Source organism: Ovis canadensis, chromosome 17, assembly GCF_042477335.2.
Source record: "Ovis canadensis isolate MfBH-ARS-UI-01 breed Bighorn chromosome 17, ARS-UI_OviCan_v2, whole genome shotgun sequence".
NCBI lineage: Eukaryota > Metazoa > Chordata > Mammalia > Artiodactyla > Bovidae > Ovis > Ovis canadensis.
Window position 1 is genome coordinate 73,935,972 of NC_091261.1, and position 20,998 is coordinate 73,956,969.

Sequence of the window (20,998 nt, forward strand, 5' to 3'; positions counted from 1 at the left end):
AGCTCAACTCTGTGGACAAAGACCAATTAGGACGTGAGGCCCAACGACTCCAGGGCAGGTCTGGATCCCAGTTCTGATTCTGCCGCAAACCCATGAGGAGTCTGTGTTGCAGATGGGGAAACAGGCCCAGTGGGGAGAGGAGACTTAGTTCTCCCACTTGTAACACAAATTAAGACTCAATATTTCCTGAAGTCCCTTTTGTTCCTTGGGATGCTAATAGAAACAAATAAAAACTTAGCTGATAGGAAAAAGTTAGGGAAATGCTGGGCTAAATCTGGAAGGCTATCTTCCCTGCGGGCTTCCCATGTGGCGCTAGTTGTAAAGAGCCTGCCTGCTAATGCAGGAGACCGAAGAGATGTGGGCTTGATCCCTGGGTTGGAAAGTTCTGGAGGAGGGATAGGCTACCCATTCCAATATTCTTGGGCTTCTCTGGTGGCTCAGACGGTAAAGAATCTGCCTGCAGTGGAGGAGACCTGCGTTCGATCCCTGGCTTGGGAAGATCCCCTGGAGGAGGGCATGGCAACCCACTCCAGTATTCTTGTCTGGAGAATCCCCATGGTCAGAGGAGCCTGGCAGGCTACAGTCCATGGGGTCGCAAAGAGTCGGACACGACTGAAGTCACTGAGCACGCACGCATGCACATCTCCCCTGCAGGACTTTTCAGAACCTTTAATATCTGATGTGATTTAGCATATTAAATCCATGTGCAAATAATATGCTAATATACATCTCCAAGGTGCTGGAGGGAGGGTGAACCAGGCCTCGGTTTCTCAAACTCTTTTAACCTAGAAACCCACTTTGCAATGTGAAAATCAGCCTCTGGTGATGACAGGAATAATGCACCTTCAGAAGAGGCTCCATGCCGCCTAGAGGACTTGACTGCTGCTGCTGAGTTGCTCAGTCGTGTCCGAGTCTCTGCCACCCCATGGACTTCAGCCCGCCAGGCTCCTCTGTCCATGGGATTCTCCAGGCAAGAATACTGGAGTGGGTTGCCATGCCCTCTTCCAGGGGATCTTCCCAACCCAGAGATCAAACCCAGGTCTCCTGCATTGCAAGCAGATTCTTTACCACTGAGCCACCAGGGAAGCCCCTCGGACTTGACTACCCTTTTCCTATGTTCAGCCGCATGTGGTACGTGCTTTGTAATAGACTCACTTTACACGTGAGAACAGGTGGCTCAAAGAGAGGCAGTCACTTGCCAAAGGCCACATGCCGGTGGGAGGCAGCCTCAGGACTGGAACCCCTGGGCCCCACTGCTCTGGGGCGGGGAGGAGGGGGGTGGCAGGTCCCACTTCCAGCACTAATTTGCCCTGTCATCCTGGTCACACATCATGTGATGCTGTCCCAGCCCTTCAAATGCCACCACCACTCCTGACCGAGGCCCAGGGCCACACATGGAGTCTATGGGAGCTGGCCAGTTTTCCTGCCTCCTGCCTCCTCCTCTCCCCTTGTCACTCCCTGGTGAGCAAGTGGTGATTTAAACAAAAAAGCCTTTTGTTCTCCCTGGCTTGCCCACCCACTGTGGCTGGGCCCCACCTTCCAAAGGCCAGCGAAGGGGGGCCCCCCCGTAGTGACTGCGTGGGCCCTTTAAAGACTCCCGGGATGCGCATGTGCGCTGCAGCGCAGGTAAGGGAAACCCAGGCAGGGGAAACCCAGGCGCAGGGCAGGCAGGGCACGCGGAGTCCCAGGTGTAGCTCAGTGCTGCGGAGCGAGGTCGAAGTCGCTGCTTTGAGGCCAGGCGGGGATGGAAATGGGAGCGGGATCTAAAGGCTGGGATGAGACAAGAAGACATAGAGCCACCCCGCAACGGTGAGTGTCCCTGCCATGGACGCCCCCGCACTTAAAGGTTTGCCGAAGTCCTCCCGCGCATCTGAGGCCTCTGGAACATGGAGTGATCTAACTGTTGTTATGATGGGAAGTGGTAGTAATATACGTGGTTCCAGCGCATGGCTACCAGACTAGACAGCTCAGCTCTTACTAGGGATGAACCCCAGATACTCAGAGAGGGAGAAGCTTCTAGTGTCTTTATAAAGGGAAGGCAGGCAGCTCTGGAGGGGGAGCAGGCGGCTCCTCTCTGCCTCCATCACCACAGGAGGTCCCAGCAGCGCAGGGTGTGGGAACCAATGCTGAATCTGCGTTCTGGAGCTAGACAGGCCGTGTGCAGGGATCGGTGGTGGTTTTAGTCTCTGCATAGCAGTTAAGAGCTTCGATTCTGAATCAGAAGGCCGGTGTTCTGCCCCCGCCCACCCCTTCTCTGAGCCCCATCCTGAACTGTGTGAACTTAGGCAAAGTGATCGCCCTTCTCTGGTCTTGCTGGCCTCAGCTATACCACGTACACCTGAACTGTGGCGAGACCTACCTACTACTTAGCGCTGAGCCTTGGGGCCTGTGTGCCTGCACTAACCGGGCTGTAATTGTAGTGATGATAATATCGTAAACACCTGCACTGCTCCTCTATCTGGTTTCAAAGAGGCTGGAGAGCCCTTTGAGCTCAGCTCCCTCAGCTCCCAGGGAGAAGAAACCCGGCCAAGGTACCCAGGGAGCTGGTGCTAGGATGGAGCTGGGTCCTGGGGTCAGGCCCCGACTGGCTGTGCTCTGTGGCCCCACCTGCTTGCCTCTTCACTTGCCCTGCAGAGGGTTCAGGAGGTTTTCCACTGATAGGGGACAGGTCCTCACCCTGCATGTGAGGGACCTGGCCTGGAGGGTGGCTGCAGTCTCTGTCCCCTTGCCTGGCGGACCTGCTGGTGGGCCCAGGACCTGGGGACCTGGGCTACCTAGCATTGGTGTGGAGGTGGCCGCAGCGGTAGCTCTGGGGACAGCCAGACCATGGGTTGCCGCCCCCAGCGCTGAGCCTGCTCTGCCCCGCCCCTCTCCCAAGTGCCCACACTGTGGTCTCCTTGAATCCCATCCCTGGTTCTGGCGTTGCCCTCTTTGGGGATGGACTGGTTCTGGGTCACTTAAAGTACCTATGGTAGGATTTGTACCCAGGGCCTGCTCCCTCCAGAGGCTGGATAGCCCTGAGCGCTGCAATGCCCCTGGTGAGCTTCAGAGATGTGTGAACTAGAATGTCTGGGGGCAGCCTGGCCTCAAGTGTGGGGCTGGATGCCAGAACCCGCCTCCCTCTTCCTCTCCTTGTGGCTGTTTTTCAGATCCTCTGTGTCCTCATCTGTAAAATGGGGATGATCTTATTATGAGCTGAAAGGGCCGTTGTGAGACTCAGTTACATGAGGTCAGAAAAGCACTGTGTCAGCGTTCCTTTGCATCCTGTCTGTGGTCACACCCAGTGGCCTTCGGGCTTCTCTGGTGGCTCAGGGTTAAAGATTCCACGTGCCAGTGCAGGAGACATGGGTTGGATCCCTGGTTCAGAAAGATCCCCTGGAAAAGGAAATGGCAACCCGCTCCAGTATTCTTGCCTGGGAAATCCCATGGACAGAGGAGCCTGGTGGGCTTTGGTCCACAGGGTTGCAAAGAGTCAGACACAATTTAGTGACTAAACCACCACCACCAGGGGCCTTTCACGCAGCGATGGATTCCCTGGCCTGTCACCCAGCTGGACCCCTGCTCCTGCTCTTCAGGCCCTGGTGACATGTCTGACTCACTGACCCAGCTCAGAAGGGCCTGGGTCTGGACACAGCCTCTTCTCGAAACCTCCGTGTGCTGCCAGGCTCTGGGGCCTGGCCTTAGGAGGTGGATGTCCCCACTGCAAGGTCACATCCAGGGTGTCCCCTCTCTCCCTCTTCTTCCCTGAACCTTGCCATGCCAGGCACCCAGATGGGGCTCCATGCATGAGAGGGCAGGCCTGAATCAGACTGGTGACACCCCCCATTCCCCTCTGTTCAGACACTGGGCCAGCAGGTCAGGGAGGAAGAAGGGGACAGGATGTGAACAAGAGTCTATGCTGTGGCGTTTGAACCCCAGCTTTCCGCAGACTTGTTGTGTGACCTCAGGCAGGTCACCTCCCATCTCTGAGCCTCGGCTTCTTCCTCTAGAACACCCCTACCTTACAAGGTTCCTTCCCAGGTGGCGCTAGTGGTAAAGAACACACCTGCCAGTGCAGTTGACTTAAGACGTCCCTGGGTGGGGAAGATCCCCGGAGGAGGGCATGGCCACCCACTCCAGTATTCTTGCCTGGAGAATCCTCATGGACAGAGGAGCCTGGCGGGCTACAGACCAGGGGGTCACAACAGAGAGACACCACTGAAGCGACTTAGCACAGCACACCTTACAAGCAGTGGCGAGGCTCCCAAGAGATGCTGTATATAGGAAAATGCCCAGTAAGTGCCTGATACACGCTGAGCACCCTGGGGCAAGGGAGGTCTCCTGGACAGCCCCAGGCCCCCGGGGCATGGGGTGTGTATGTGCTGGGGCTGGCCAGGGAGATGGCCGCTGCTCAACCACTTTGGCCTGTCCCCAAGCCACACTGCTTAAGAGGATGCACAGAGGGTGCCAGGCACTGAGGGGGGGGTGATTTAGTGACGTAAGGGGGACACCAACCCCAGACCCCCTCCATACCCCTCAGGGAATGAGCCAGAGGGGCTGGGCTAGTCTCTGTCTTGGCTGCCCTATGGACCAGTCCCTGGCCCTGCCGAGTGGCTGACACGTTAACAGGGTCAGAAGACCTAGGGGAGCAAATGAAACATCGCCTATAAAGTGGCCCAGCAGAGGGGGTGCCGGAAGGCTCCCCGCCTGCTCCCCAGGGCTCCGAGCCCCGTCAGGGGAGAAGACAGCCCGATTTACTCCTGGCGGGGGAAGGGTTGGGGGCGGTAGAGGAAGGAAGAAGAACAAACATAAGAGCTTAACGAAACAATCCCACAGCTGAGACACCATCTGTGTTTTCCTTTTTTTTTTCTTTCTCTTCGTTTTTAAAACAATATAGTGCAGACCGTACTTCTCACAGTAGAATATAATGGTCAATTTTAGTATATAAAAAAAAACATTCTCAGAGATTCGTAAATGCACTTAGTGCTTGAACAGGCCTTGGAGAGAGATACAGTACCGCTTCCAGAGTGCCAGAGGGGCCAGGACTCGGGGAAATTGGGCCTTAGGGACTTAATGGGGGTCCCCCCCAAGACTGCCTGATCCCCCCTCCCAAGCGGTGTGGGGCAGGCCTTGGAGGGTGGCTTGCAGGAAAAGGGAGTGGATTGGATCTCCCAGTTAAAACCAGCAGGTTGCCCTGGCACTGGCTCCTGGGAGGACCCCTGAAGGAAGCAGGGTCTGAGCCCTCTGACACTGTTAGCCCCTATGGCGCCTTTGTGCGAATAGGTCAATGCCGCCCCTTCCTCGAGGTTCAGAAAATTTGCTGTCATAAACACACACGTCTAGGATGCAAATGCCGTCTCCTCGGATGCGTTTGCCCTTGTGCAGTACACAACCTGCACAACTGTGCCCGGCAGCACCCCCCTCCCCCCCATAATAGGTCCTGGTGGGAAGGGAGAAGGTGGTGGTCCAGGATTTGGAGAATGGAGATGGGATTCTGTGTGGGGAAGGCATGATAGGGAGGGGAAGAGGGTGTAGAAGGGGAGGACCAGGGGGACCAGCATTCCCCGGAGCCTCTTGTAGTCTTGGTCTTCACTGGGAATGGGCAGTGCGAGGGAGGCGCTGTGGGCCCCCGCTGCTCTTTCTCCTGGAGACTGGGACCTCAAGAGGGAGGAGCTAAGCCCAGGGGAGGGGCCTGCTCCGATTGCACCCCCGCCCCCAGACCATCACATTTCTTCCTGGGCCCCACTGCGGCCTGAGCGCCTCTCCTGGACAGCCGGGAAGAACCGCTTCTGTTCTCTCCCGGCCTCCGCCAGCTTGGATGGAGGGAGGCATGGACCTGGGATGGAGGGTGGCTGCCCCTAGGCCTCCCCGGGGCCGGGCTGGGGCAGTCGATGGTGGGGAGGGGCGTCGTGAGCGAGAGGTCACCTGGCCAACTCCCCATCGGCGGCAGCTGGCGGGTCGCCAACCTGGCTTTCCTGTGGGCATCAGGGGGGCACTCGGGGCCGGGCTGTCCCCCATCCCCACCGTCCCGCGTGCCGCCCACCCTGTTCTGCAGCCTGCCTCTCCCTGCCCACCCCCGCCTCCTCGGCGCCCTGCCCGTCGGTCCGTGCGTGTGCCGGGCCGGCCTTATCTGTAGACGGGCAGGCGGATGTGGGCGTGCTGGTGGTCTAGCAGCCGGGGCACAGCCACCGTCTCGTAGCCCTTGCCCAGCATACGCTCCTTGATGCAGGGCGGCCGGATGTCGTTGATGAGATACTCCAGCGACTGCAGGCTGCTGCTGAGCACAGCCGTGTTGCACACGCTCTTGCTGGGCAGGCCCGAGAGGGTCTCGGCCGGGGGCCCCGCCAGCTCCCGGGCGGCCCCCGGCCCCAGCTCGGTCCCAGCGGCCGCCGCCGCTGCCGCCGCCGCCGCCGCCGCCGCCGCCGCCGCCGCTGCCGCGGGGTTGTAGCAGTCGCTGGTGGGGGTCACCAGCACGCTGTTCCAGGGGGCGGCGAAGTACTGGCCCACGGCGAAGCTGGCGGGCAGCCCCACGCCGCAGTTGAGGGGCGACCCGCTGGCCCGCTCGTACGCCCGCCCCCCGCAGGCCTCGGGGGACTTGCTGGCCAGCGCGCCGCCGCCGTAGGCCCGCAGGGGCTGGGGGGGCGGCGGCGGGGGCGGCTTCTGGGGCCACAGCAGGTAATCCAGGCCGCCGTCCGCGTAGCCCGCGGGCTTGGCGGCCCCGGCCAACGTCAAGGCCGCGGGCGTGCTCCCCTGGCCCAGCTCGGCGCCCTTCCGGCACTCGGGCGGGCCGGCCGTGGCCGAGTAGGCCGTGCGGGGGAAGCCGGGCACCGGGCCGTGCTTGGCCGGGCTGGGCGGGGGCCCGGGCACGGCCTGGCAGGCGGCGGGCGCGGCGCCGGGGGCCTGGCACTGCTGGTGGAGCTGGTAGAGGAGGCTGTGGATGGAGGGCAGGTTGGAGGGCGGCAGGGGCAGGCCGCGGCCGGGCAGGGGGATGACGGCGGCGGCGGGGGCCGCGGCCGCGGGCAGGCCGGGCGGCGCGGCGGGCGCCTCGGGCGGCTTGGGGTAGGCCAGGGGCCCCAGCGTGCTGGGCGCCGGGTAGGGCGCGACGCCCACCTGCACGGCGGCCGGCGACAGCTTGGTCCGCTTGCCCTCGGCGCTCTTGAGCACGCTCTTGGCGGGCCCGGCGGGCGCGGCCGCGCTGGAGGAGGAGGAGACGGCGGCCTTGACGATGGCCAGCAGGCCCTGGTACCCGGCGGTGTGCGCCGGGTAGGGGCTGTAGCGCTGGCCGCTGGTGTCATAGCCGTTGACTGTGCGGCTGAGGTGCTTGTGCTGGGGCACGCGGATGTTGGTGGGGAAGATCTTGATGGAGAGCGGGCTGTTGGCCACTTTCTCGGCGTAGGCGTCCAGCTCCGCCGGGCTCGGGTAGCGGGAGGAATGCATGGAGCTGGCCACCGTCTCGCCTGCAGGGGGACACGGGGAGGGGAGGACGCACAGGTGAAGGCTAGCCCACAGGCCGCACCCCCTACAGCTCCCTGGAAGGGCTCCCAGCCGCGCCTCCCTTGCTTTTCCCAGCCCCTCACTTGCTCCTTCATTCATTCAAATTTTTTAAATTAAAAAGAAAAAAAAAAATTGGGCCATGCCTGTGTGGCATGTGGAATCTTAGTTCCCCGACCAGGGATCGAACCCAGGGCCCCTGCAGTTGGCATCATAGAGTCTTAAAGCACTGGACCTCCAGGCAAGTCCCCCCTTCTAAACTTTTAAGCTTTGCATCACAGCGTAAAGTATGTCAAGGAAACTGCATGCATCACAGACTTACTGCACTTTCACACACAGAACACACTCGTGTGACGCTCAGGTTGGGGGAGGGGGGGGTAGGTGGTCAGTCCGCAGAGCAACCCCTGCGCCTGCCCTCAGACAGGAACCACAGCAAGGGGACCAAGGGGAAGGCCCTCCAGACTCCTGACCGCTCCTGGTGTCAGCACAGGTGAGCAGGGATCACACACTCTCGGGTCTCTCCCACTCGAGGTTACTTTTCCAGGTTCATCTGGGGAGCTGTGGGGGCAGGGCCTGTCCCTTCTCATGGCCTCGAGATATTGGAGTGTGACTGCGGGACACACCCGCCTGCTCGTCCTTCCTACTGCTAGTGGCGTTTGTGTCATTTCTGGTGTGCGTGCCTGTGTGCTAAGTTGCTCTGCTGCTAAGTCGCTTCAGTCGTGTCCGACTCTGTGCGACCCCATAGAAAGTGAAAAGTGAAAGTGAAGGCCCTCAGTCATGTCCAACCCTTAGCGACCCCATGGACTGCAGCCCACCAGGCTCCTCCGCCCATGGGATTTGCCAGGCCAGAGTACTGGAGTGGGTAGCCCTTCCCTTCTCCAGGAGATCTTCCTAACCCTGGGATCGAACCCAGGTCTCCTGCACTGCAGGCAGATTCTTTACCAGCTGAGCCACCAGGGAAGCCCAAGAATACTAGAGAGGGTAGCCTATTCCTTCTCCAGCAGATCTTCCCAACCCAGGAATCAAATCCGGCTCTCCTGTATTGCAGGCGGATTCTTTACCAGCTGAGCTATTTTATTTTTAATTTAAAAAATTTTTTTGACCATGCTGTGCTGCAGGTGGGGTCTTAGTTCTGTGACCAGGGATTGAACCCCGGGCCCTCGGCAGTGAAAGCACTAACCACCGGACCACTAGGGGATTCCTTGAAGGGCATACTCTGTGACAGGCCAGCTGTCCCCACTGTTGCTGGGCACAGCTGGTTCCTGCAGCAGGGGAAGCAGGTGGCCGGCAGGCAGACCCCCTTGTCCCCTCCAGAGACCCTCCCGGTCCTGAGACCTCCCTAGGGGCTGTCTGTGACACTCTCTGCAGTGGGGAGGGGAGCGAGGGGCCTGCAGGAGGTGGGTGGAGAGACCCAGGGCTTTGGAGCTGGCAGCCTGGGTGGAGTCCTGTGTGGGGCTGTGTAGTCCTGGACAAGTGGCTGGTCTGGTTAAGCCTCAGTTTCCCCACCTGTGGAATGGGGATGACTGTGCCAGGTCTGCAGGGTGGCCTCGGGGAACGTCCGTGCCAAGCGGCCCACCAAGGGGTGCAGCACAGAGCAGGCGCTGGGAGACCGAGACTTGGCTGAGCCCTTGGGCGAGGAGGACCCCACAAGTTCTCATGGCGCACTGCCTTCCTCCCCCTCCAAGGGCATCCCCCGGAGCCCAGCAGTGAGTCTTGGGGAAGGGCAGGGAGGGGTTTAACCACTCTGAGCCTCAGTTTCCTCACCTGCAAAATGGGTTTATGCTGCTGCTAACACTGCTTCTCCTGGCTGCTGTGAGGTTTAATAAGTCGAGTGGCGGAGCCTCAGCAGAAGTGGGTCTCTCCACATGTGTTATGACCCTCCCTGTCTGCCTGGCACAAGGGTCTTCCCGGGAGAGGAAGGGGCAGGGCATGTGCATGGGTGGGCCTGGCATCGTGGCTGGGACAGAGTGCAAGCCCCACCGCCTCCCCACCCACGGGAAGATGACCTGCCACATCCTACCTTCCCTGAGCCTCCCCCCAACCCTCGAGATGTGAGCCTATGTGCTCAGTCGCTAAATCGTGTCTGACTGTGTGTGACTCCGTGGACTGTAGCCCGCCAGGCTCCTCTGTCCAGGGGATCCTCCAGGCAAGAGTACTGGAGTGGGCTGCCATTTCCTTCTCCCAGGGGATCTTCCCCACCCAGGGATCAAACCCACGTCTCCCACATTGGCAGGCAGACCCCCTTGAGGACTCACAGCCAATCTGAGCGAACCGAGTGCTATGATGGGGACACACAGGGAGCGTGGGGACACAGGGGAGCCTCACCCCCGGGGGCTCCAGAGACAGCTTTCTGGAAGAGAAGAGTGTCTCTGCTAGGGCAGGGCCGAAGGGGTGAGGAAGGAGAGGAATGCATTCCAGGCAGAAGTCACACGGGCAAAGGTGCGGAGGCCAGGCGGTCTGCCCCCATGGGAATGATGGACCAGAGAAGGAGCAGAAGTGCAGGGCAGGCGTGCGGGGAGGAAAGCCCACCCCGGGCAGCTCAGGAGGGCGTCAGGCCCGAGCAGGCCCTCTTCACCGTGGGGCAGGAATTTCCGATGGTTCTGTCCCCAGGGTACACTGGCCAGGTCATCCGCAGACGAGTTCTGTCGTCCTAACTTGGGGAGAGGGTCTCATGGCCTCTCGTGGGTACCAGTCAGGGATGCGGTGCCCAGGACAGAAACCCGACCACAAGGAACTGCCTGGATGCGGGGTCAGCTGTGCTGCCCCAGGAGCTCTGGGCCAAGGCCCCGGCAGCCACAGAAGGTTCTAGGCCAGGGAGGGGCAGGGCAGGAAGACCGTGTATCAGGAGGACGTTGCTCCTCTGCCCCGAGGTGGGCAGGGCAGCGGGGAAGGAGGAGGCTGGTGACTGGTGGCAGTACCCACCCATCCCTGTGGCCCCAATGAATGCTGGGTGGGTGGAGCTGACCCAGGTCCCCCATCCTGACCCTGCCTGGGGCAACCGCCCCCCTCCCCCCACCACAAGTGGCCTAAAATAAACTCGGTGTGGAGAATGGAAATGTCACTTTGGCCAACGGGGGAATCTTTCTCTGAGATTGGATTTAAACTACATTATACAAGCAATTTCATGGGCACTTAGCGCCGCTCGGAGAGTCCCACAAAAAAGGGCCCAGTTCTTCATTTACCAGCCATAAATCAGCAGTTGCTATAATGAGCACAAAAATGTCACTTTTATGCAATTTTACAGATGAACAAAACTGGTGAAATTAACTGTGGTAACCTACTATAGTCAGCAAAAGCGGCTGCCGGGGGAAAAAAATGATATCTGTATGTATTTTTGTTCCCCTTAAACTCTCTTCCCAAGCAAGTTTCTGCCATTGTGGTGTGAAAACTCATTTGTCCTCACCATTATACTTTCATTTGGAGTTTATCTTGAGTATCCAATGAGCCACCAACTGTGAAAATGATTAAATCTACAAAATCTATCTAATGGATGGAATAAATTAGGTGTTTAAAACCTTAAGAAGAAGGAGGCGAAAAAAAAACCCGGCAATGCCTGTTTCTCGTTCCCATTCATGGATAGAAGGGGCCCGCCTGGCCCCCGCTGGTCAGCAGGGCCCTCAGCCAGTTGGGGTCACTCCAGCGTTTGTGGGAGCCGATGGCGGTGGCACCTGAGAGGCTGTCTCCTGTGAGCGCTTAGTATGTGCGAGGCTCCGGGCCTACAGCTTTGCCCCGCACCTCTTGTTCGCAGCACCTGGGGTTCCCAACCCACCTCCCAGTGGTTGGGAGGCAGTCCCATTTCACAGATAAGGCAGCAGACAAGTTGTGGCATTTGGCAGGCAGCTTCCAAGACCTGTCGCGAGACCCAGGTGGTCCTCGCCTCAGGGTATGCATGCTCTTCCACTTCCAATGGGGCTGACCCATGTGACCTGCGAGATACCGGTGAAGGGAAGGGGCGAGGCGTCCAGGGCAGGATCACTTGCTCCACCCGTGCGGACACGGGAGCAGCCTGCGGGGAGGCCCGGCAGCGATGTGAACCATCCTGGGGAGGCAAGTCCTCCAGCCCAGGGCAGGCCTTCAGGTGACTGAGCCCCTGCGACAACTGCCCGCAGGCTCACGAGAGACACTGAGCAGAGCTACCAGCTAGGGGGCTCCTGATCCACGGAAACCAGGAGAGACAGTATATAACGACTGACCCATTTAAGCCAGCGGTCCTCAGCCTTTCTGGCACCATGGACCAGTTTTAAAGAAAAGTTTTCCCTGGACTGGGACAGGGCTGGGGGAGGGCGGGGATGGTTTCGGGATGATTCGAGCTCATTACATGTATTGTGCACTGTATTTCTAGTATTATCATCAGTTCCACCTCCGATCATCAGGCATTAAATCCCGGAGGGTAGGGACCCCTGCTTTAAGCCACTACATTCTGGAGCGACTTGCCACACAGCAGTAGATAACTGATCCGGGCCCCCATCTTACAGAGGAAGGAAATAGGACCTCTCCGAAACAGCTGGTGAGGGCAGAGCTGGGGCTCGGCTTCCACGTTGGCACCTCCCCCTGAACCCCAAGGCGGGCCCCAGCTGAGGCTGGGAGACCCAGGAGGATCCCCCCATGCCCCCCACCCCACCGTCCTCTTCCATAGACTCGGGAGGCAGACAGTATTGAGGAGGGACCATCAAGTCAGCCTGGAGGCTCAGAGAGGCAGGAGGCGTTCCGTCCAAGGACACGTGACCGGGCAGGCGGCCCCAGGCAGAGCTCCCCAGACACGTGCTCGCCGTCGGGAGACCATGGACCAGAGCCACCCTGTGCAAACCTGGCGTGATCACCGCGCCCTGTGAGCCTTGGCATCCGCAGCCTCTACTGCTTCACACCTTGTTCTTGAAGGGCTTTCTCCTGAGCCACCCGGGGCCTCAAATGCAGCCTTGCAAAGCAGAGCACAGTGGCTGTGGCTTGGGGGCGGGGGGCTCCTGGTCACTCGGGCCAGGCCAGGCCTCCCAGCCCCTGTAGGAAGAGGCTCCAGACCCTCGCCTGGAGGTGAGCCCAGCCACTAGCATTCAGGGGCATGGCACAGCCCTGTTCTGACAGATATCATGGCACAAAAAGGTCTCTCACAAAGCAACCAACCAAGCCAGCTGTCTGCAGTGGGCTTCTACACGGTGAAGGGCCACCCAAAGGCGAGCACGTGTCCAAGGGAGCTCTGGCCGGGGCTGCGTGCCCGGGGGGAGGGGGCAGAGAAAGAGACCTGTGGCCCTGCAGGCCTTACCTTCCTGGGTTCCCTGAGCTGGGTGTTGGGGACCCCGGCGAAGGTTTGGTGGTTGCCTGGTGTGGCTGCAGGCAGATGCCGCCTACCCTTGGCTCATCCTGCTCCCCCAGCAGACAGGGCTCCTGGAGCTGGCCTGTCCACTCTTCAGGGAAGCCTTGCTGAATGCCCGACAAGGCTGTGGTCAGCCAGAAGGAACCTGTCCAGCTTGGGAGCCCCTGTTACCCACTAGTCTCTGCCCTTGGGAGAGTTGGGTCTTGGGAGGAATGAAGCCAGAGACAGCCCTGTGGAGACAAGCCCCTGCCCAGGCCGGCGTGCCTCGGATATTTCCCAAGCGCCTCCTGCATGCAGGCACCATCCTGGGCCTGGAGATGAGCAGCAGGCAAAGCGACTTGAAGAGCTTTCCCTTTTGGAGCTAGTGGGGGGTAGTGGTGGTGGTTTCGTCACTTAGTCGTGTCCCACTCTTTGCGACCCTGTGGAATGTAGCCCGCCAGGCTCCTCCGCCCATGGGATTTCCCACGCAAGAACATTGGAGTGGGTCGCCATTTCCTTCTCCAGGGGATCTTCCTGACCCAGGGATTGAACCCAGGTCTCCTGCATTGACAGGTGGATTCTTTACTGCTGAGCCACGAGGGAAGCCCACGTTCAGGGAGACAGACAGTAATGTATGTGTCAGGCAGCAACACCCCCGTGAAGGAGACAGCAGACGTGGTTGGTTTTTTTTTTTTTTTAAAGGTAGTTTAACCTGAAGTTCTACAGGACTCTAAGTCAGGCAATTTCTCAACAACATTATTTTTTCTTCTTATTATTATTTTATTTTGGCCATACTGAGCGGCAAGTAGTATCTTAGTAGCCTCTGACCAGGGATCGAACGGTGCCCCCTTGCATTGGAAGCGCAGAGCCTTAACCAGGGACCGCCAGGGAAGTCCCCTGGTGCGGTAGTTTTAAAACACGCCCACAGTTCTTTGGCACTTCTCCCCATGGGCACTGGAGCCTAACTTTCCTCCACTTAAACACGAGCTAAGCAACTTGATTTTAATGAATGAAGGTGGCAGAAATGTGCCGATGAGTGTCTTGGCTCAGTCCTAACGGTCTATCTGGCTTCCACCCGGAGATCCAGTGGATCTCTGCCTCTCAGGATGTCCATTCCTGGTCTGGGAAGCTCAGGCCACGTGGAGAAGCCACGTTTGGTGCCTCAGTGCCCCAAAGCCGGCATCCACCGCCCGATTTATGAAGGAGCAGGCCTTCTGACGTTGGGAAAGATTGCAGGCAGAAGGAGAAGAGAGAGGCAGAGGATGAGATGGTTGGATGGCATCACCGACTCAGTGGACATGAACTTAGGCAAACTCCGGGAGATGGTGAGGGCCAGGGAGACCCGGTGTGCTGCAGTCCATGGGGTCGCAAATACTCAGACATGACTAAGCTACTGAACAACAGGCCTTCGGAAGAGTCCAGCCCAGGCCTGGGTCTTCAGCAGGGCTGCCTCCCCTCAACCCTGTCTCCAGTGACATCACGGCACAGACACCCCACCCCACCGTGCCCTGTCTATAGTCTGAGCATATGACACGGTGTGTGAGGCCTCTGGGCTTTGGGGTGACCTGCTACACAGACAGAGTAGCCGGGACAGCTGGGCGTGGGGGATGCAGAGAGACGGGATCGGGGAGCCTGGTCTGGACACAGCGGTCAGCAGTGAGGTTTCCCTGATTTAAGTGGCCCCTCAGGAGAGTGGAAGGAGGTGAGGGGGTGAGCCGCATGGCCTCGGATTGGGGAGCAGATGGGCTCGTGTGGGGCAGCGGAGCTGGAGGCGTGGTCATAGGAGATGGACCGGAGAGGCAGGGAGTGCGTGGAGGGCCTTGGCGTGGGGGGCACTGAGGGGGTCCGGGCTTTGCTCCACGTGGGAAGGCTGGGAGCAGAGAAGGGCTGTGAGCTGAGGAGGGTTTTAACATGACCCCTCAGAGGCTCCGGGGTGGGAAACAAGACGAGGTCACCCTGGGAGACAGAGCGCCCAGGAGACGCCCGCCGTGCGCCGAGCTCGGGTGTCAGGGGGCTCTGACAAGGCAGGGAAGCGGGGACATGGAAAGAGGCCACAGAGGGGGGCCGTCTGCCTCCCCCTGTCCCTCTCAAAGGGGGTCGGACCAAGACACCAAGGGAAAGAGCCCCGGATGCCAGCAGTGCCTGGCCTGGGAAGGAGGCGTTTCACTTCTCGTCTGTGCTTTTCTGGAATTGCCACGGCGGCAGGGTCGGGTGGGGTGGGGTGGGGTGGGGGTTGAGCAGCCTGGGGCTCCCTGGCATCCCTGTGTCGGTGGCCAGCATCTGCTCCTGGGCGGAGCACAGAGGGCGGTCAGCCGCTTTCTGGGAAGGCCTCACGGTCAAATCCAGGCCTGCCATGCTCACTTGGCTGTGTGACCCTAGGCAGGCCGCTGCCCCTCTCTGAGCCTCAGTTTGCTCTTGTGTAGAATGGGGATGAGACTGCTGTCACTGACCTTGGAGAGCTGTGGTCAGCACTGTCAAGGGCGCCTGCCCTCAGGGGGCGCCCTGGTTGTTGGTGAGCAGTTCACTAAAGCCTGCCTGCCTCTCCATGTAAGACCCTCCCATGAGCCCCCGTTGGTATGAAGCCTGAGCTGCTCAGGGTGGCATTTAGGCCATGGCCCTGCGCTCCCTCCCCCCACCCCTGGTCCACTGCACGGTGTCCCCCGATCTCCTCTACATGCTGACCACCTGCCCCCACTGTGGAGGGTCGCCTCTGGGCCAGGCATTGCCCCAAACACCCATGGCTTCACTCTTCTGCCAGCCCCGTGGAGGCCCTGGGAGGCAGGTCCTGTGTTTCTGAAGAGTGGGATGCTCACAGAACAGGGCTTCAGGCGGGGGGTGCAGATGCAGATTTCTACACGTTTCTGCTGACCGCTGGCGGACAGATGGACTGCAAATGAGCTGGAGGCCCCAGAGGGGCAGGGACCGAGGTGAGGTGGGGGAGGTGTGCCACGCCCAGAGGGGAACACTTTTGAGAGTGTTCAGACACCAGCAGGACACACCACACACCAGTGGGTGGGTTGTGGCTTGCACCGCCGCCAGTCTGAGACTTCTGGTGGACCAGGGTCTGTGAGCCAGGACTCAAGCCACGGGCACCCATGTCCCAGACCCCTGCAGTCAGTCACTGGGCATTGTGGACGCCACTGTTGGATGGGTTCTCTCAGGTTAATGCAGGTGGCCCGGACAGCCTGCTCATCTTGCGTCTGTCTCCCTGCCCCACACCCTGGGAAGAAGTGCCCCATGTCCAGGCCTCCCCAGGGTCTGATCTGGAAGGGGAATCTGGGGTGGAGTGGAATGGTCCATGTGGTGCCTGGCGCACAGTAGGTGCCGGAATTATGCACGAGGAAGAGGAAGAGGTTTGGTCTTCACCTACCCCCTGGTCTGCTGACTCTGCCCCTCTTGGGCTCAGCTGGGATGCCTCCTCCTCCAGGCAGCCTTCCCTGCCTGCCCCCTGCACTGCCTGCTGTAGCTGTTGGCTTGTCTCTTGGGCTGGATTTGGGGGCCTTTGAGGGCAGGCCCTGCTCTTTTTCAGCATCCTCATGCCTGAAAGAAAGCCTGGAACCACAGCAGGTGCCCTGGGAGCATCGCACGAATGATGGTGTGGGCTCCAGCGAGTATCTGAGAGCCTGCAGGGGCAGCCGCCAGCCAGAGCCCGGATCCCATGTACAGAGACACAGGCGGCCCCTCTGTGACCTAGGCTGCTCCTGCCGCTGCCCCTCCCCCCGCCCCCTGGGGCCCCTCCTTGTCGGGAAATTTGAAAGGCTGCCTGGCTGACTGGCAGTGCGGGCAGGCCGTTGCTGCCATTAACTTAATGTTATGGGCCTTTTACAGGTGTGTTAAATAGACGCAGTTATTAACGAGTATATTAAGCCAATTAAAAGCAGCCCTTTGAGTGGGGTTTAATGTGGCTACAGGGAGACCTCAGTGGCAGCCTGCCTTCCAGAAGTTGGAGGTGGGGGGAACCTGGGTGGAGGCGGGGGGACTGTGCTACTGAGACTGGGGAGAGGTGGGCAGTGGGACCCCGGCTGGAGGCAGGCCCGTGGCTGTCTGACGCCCCGCTCGGCCTCTCATGGGGTGTGACCTTGGGCAGCGGCTGGGTGTGAGAGCCTCAGTTTCTCATCTGTACAGGGCCGAAGGGGTGGGTGCACCCGGGGTACTCGGCCCTGGCAGGCATGCGGTACCTGCCCATCAAGGTGGGGGAGGTGGGTGGCCAGGCCAGGCCCCAGCCCCGGATTCCTGCTCCCACGAGCCAGGCTTTGCAGCAGGAGCCCGGGCACCTACTGGACAGACACAGGTCCCTGGGCAGTCGAGTGCAGCTTCCTGTTGAGCCACTGGACACCCCCCGCCCTCTCCCAGCAAACCTGTCCCCTCGGTGGACCTCATGCTTGGTGACTGTGACGGGGGCTGATGGCAGCTTTCCTGGAGGAGGGGTGGTGTGCTGGGTGCCTAAGCACGCGTGGGCCTTGAGTGCATGCTGTTTCTTTCTCATGCCCTCCCAGTTTTTACCTGTTGCCTCTTCCTGAAAGCTCGGGAAGTGGACAGTTATCTGTGTTGAGGTGGGGGTCGGGGGGTCCCCAGGCAGAGGGCCTGGCCCCAGCCCACCAGGAGCGGCCGGCCCACATCTGCATTCCCCTCTGCTGCTGACACTCTTGCCCTTGGAGGTGGCAGCCTTCTGAATGCTCAATTAACGCGACACTAATTAGCTGGTGGCACCGGCAGAATCCCTAATGAGGCCGCCCAGGAGGGGGGTGGGGAGCAGCTGTTCTCCGGCCTCTCTGCTGGGAGGAGGTGGGGAGACGCCGGGCGGTTGCCAGCCACTCCGACCTGCCCCAGCCCAGCCCACTGCCCCAGTGGGCCTTGCAGGTCAGACCTGGGTGCTACCACTGTCTGCTTCCCATGGTGTGGGTTTTTTTGTCTGCCCAGAGTTTCTGTTGGTGTAGTGCTGGGTAAGGCTCCAGTGTCATTCACTCCATTCAGATAACCAGCGGTCCCGGCGATGCCTACCCACCCCCCCGTGATCCGCAAGGCCTGCGTGTCCACTTCCAGACGCTCTGCCCCGTCCTCCAGTCCCCTCTTTCCCTTTGCTAGTCGCACAGCTTCAGCTCTAAGCCACGGCAGAACTGGCCCCTACATTTCTTCATCAGGAGCACCTGGGTTGTTCTTGACCCTCTGTTCTTTATCAGCTTCCATGGGAGGTCTTCAGGTTACGCACTGGATGGCTAGGACGGAGGGACTGGATCAAATCTTCTCCATATTGAATATCTGTCCATGCACAGGACGTAAGTCTGTTTTGGTCTTTACAAACTATCATTATGTAAACAATTTTTTTCCCCATAGAGGTCATTTATTTACCTTTCTGTGAATATATTTATATTCCTTAATATTTAATCAATTTAGGTTCCTTAGGAAATGTAACAGTATCATAACTTAGATAAAATGAACAATTCCTAGATACACAGAAACTACCAAAACTGACTTAATACAAGGTCCTTATAGACCCATAATAAAGAGAGAGAGTGAACTAGTAACCAAAACACCCACAGAAAAAAGCCCAGGCCTAGATCAGGCTTCACTGCTGTATTCTACAGAACATTTAAAGAATTAATGCCAGTTTTCCCACAAACTCTTCTAAAAAGAGACTCGGAGGGAACACTTGTAAACTAATTCTGTGAGGCTAGTATTCGTTGCTGTTTAGTTACTCAGTTGTGTTTGACTCTCTGTGACCCCAAGGACTGTAGCCCGCCAGGCTCCTCTGTCCATGAGGTTTCCCAGGCAAGAATGCTGGAGTGGGTTGCCATTTCCTCCTTTAGGGGATCTTGCTGCTGCTGCTGCTGCTAAGTCGCTTCAGTAGTGTCCGACTCTGTGCGACCCCAGAGACGGCAGCCCACCAGGCTCCCCTGTCCCTGGGATGCTCCAGGCAAGAACACTGGAGTGGGTTGCCATTTCCTTCTCCAATGCATGAAAGTGAAAAGTGAAAGGGAAGTCGCTCAGTCGTGTCCGACCCTCAGCGACCCCATGGACTGCAGCCCACCAGGCTCCTCCATCCATGGGATTTTCCAGGCAAGAATACCGGAGTGGGTCACCATTTCTTACCGACCGGATAACTATAGACTAATAGCCCTTATAAATATGCACTCAGCCCTCCGTATCCACAGGTTCTGTATCCAAGGATTCAACGGAGGACTGGAAATTCCAAAAGGCAAAAGGTGAATCTGCTGCACACTAGCAACTGCTTTCATAGCATTGACATCATACTCACAACGATCCACATATCATTTACATTATATTTACAACTATTTACTCCTCAGGTTGGTAGGTGCCCAATATGCTACTGGAGATCAGTGGAGAAATAACTCCAGAAAGAATGAAGAGACGGAGCCAAAGCAAAAACAACACCCAGTTGTGGATGTGACTGGTGATGGAAGTAAAGTCCAATGCTGAAAAGAGCAATATTGCATAGGAACCTGGAATGTTAGGTCCATGAATGAAGGCAAATTGGAAGCGGTCAAACAGGAGATGTCAAGAGTGAACGTCGACATTTTAGGAATCAGCGAACTAAAATGGACTGGAATGGGCGAATTCAACTCAGATGACCATTATATCTACTACTGTAGGCAGGAATCCCTTAGAAGAAGTGGAGTAGCCATTATAGTCAACAAGAGTCTGAAATCCAGTACTTGGATGCAATATCAAAAACGACAGAATGATCTGTTTCCAAGGCAAACCATTCAATATCATGATAATCCAAGTCTATGCCCCAACCAGTAATGCTGAAGAAGGTGAAGCTGAATGGTTCTATGAAGACCTACAAGACCTTCTAGAACTCATACCCAAAAAAGATGTCCTTTTCATTATGGGGACTGGAATCCAAAAGTAGGAAGTCAAGAAGCACCTGGAGTAACAGGCAAATTTGGCCTTGGAGTAAAGAATGAAGCAGGGCAAAGGCTAATAGAGTTTTGTCAAGAGAATGCACTGGTCATAGCAAACACCCTCTTCCAACAACACAGAAGACTCTACACATGGACATCACCAGATGGTCAATACCGAAATCAGACTGATTATATTCTTTGCAGCCAAAGATGGAGAAGCTCTATACAGTCAGCAAAAACAAGACAAGGAGCTGACTGTGGCTCAGATCATGAACTCCTTATTGCCAAATTGAGACTCAAATTGAAGAAAGTAGGGAAAACCACTGGACCATTCAGGTATGACCTCAATCAAATCCCTTATGATTATACAGTGGAAGTGAGAAACATTTAAGGGTCTAGATCTGACAGATAGAGTGCCTGATGAACTATGGAATGAGGTTTGTGACATTGTACAGGAGACAGGGATCAAGACCATCCCCAAGAAAAAGAAATGCAAAAAAGCAAAATGGCTGTCTGAGGAGGCCTTACAAATAACTGTGAAAAGAAGAGAAGCGAAAAGCAAAGGAGAAAAGGAAAGATATAAGCATCTGAATGCAGAGTTCCAAAGAATAGCAAGGAGAGATAAGAAAGCCTTCCTCAGCAATCAATGCAAAGAAATAGAGGAAAACAATAGGAAGGGAAAAACTAGAGAGCTCTTCAAGAAAATTAGAATACCAAGGGAACATTTCATGCAAAGACGGGCTCAATAAAGGACAGAAATGGTATGGACCTAACAGAAGCAGAAGATATTAAGAAGAGGTGGCAAGAATATACAGAAGAACTGTACAAAACAGATCTTCATGACCTGGATAATCACGATGGTGTGATCACTCACCTAGAGCCAGACATCTTGGAATGTGAAGTCAAGTGGGCCTTAGGAAGCATCTCTATGAACAAAGCTAGTCGAGGTGATGGAATTCCAGCTGAGCTATTTCCAATCCTAAAAGATGATGCTGTGAAAGTGCTGCACTCAGTATGCCAGCAAATTTGGAAAACTCAACAGTGGCCACAGGACTGGAAAAGGTCAGTTTTCATTCCAATCCCAAAGAATGTTCAAATTACTGTACAACTGCACTCATCTCACATGCTAGCAAAGTAATGCTCAAAATTCTCCAAGCCAGGTTTCAACAGTACGTGAACTGTGAACTTCCAGATGTTCAAGCTGGTTTTAGAAAAGGCAGGGGAACTAGAGATCAAATTGCCAACATCCCCTGGATCATGGAAAAAGCAAGAGAGTTCCAGAAAAACATCTACTTCTGCTTTATTGACTACATCCAAGCCTTTGACTGTGTGGATCACAATAAACTGTGGAAAATTCTAAAAGAGATGGGAATGC

The 20,998-nt window shown here is 57.4% G+C and overlaps 1 protein-coding gene across 2 annotated transcripts in view; it reads right to left on the reverse strand.

Moving 5' to 3' along the window:
- Positions 1-4,832: 4,832 nt before the first annotated feature.
- The window catches only part of FAM222A (family with sequence similarity 222 member A), a 60,694-nt gene continuing 44,528 nt past the window's right edge, over positions 4,833-20,998 (reverse strand). For both annotated transcript variants that reach the window (XM_069558241.1, XM_069558242.1), the window contains one exon: positions 4,833-7,436. In XM_069558241.1, the coding sequence (XP_069414342.1) occupies positions 6,106-7,436 (1,331 nt within the window). In that variant the 3' untranslated portion in view covers positions 4,833-6,105. The remainder of the gene's footprint in view (positions 7,437-20,998) is intronic.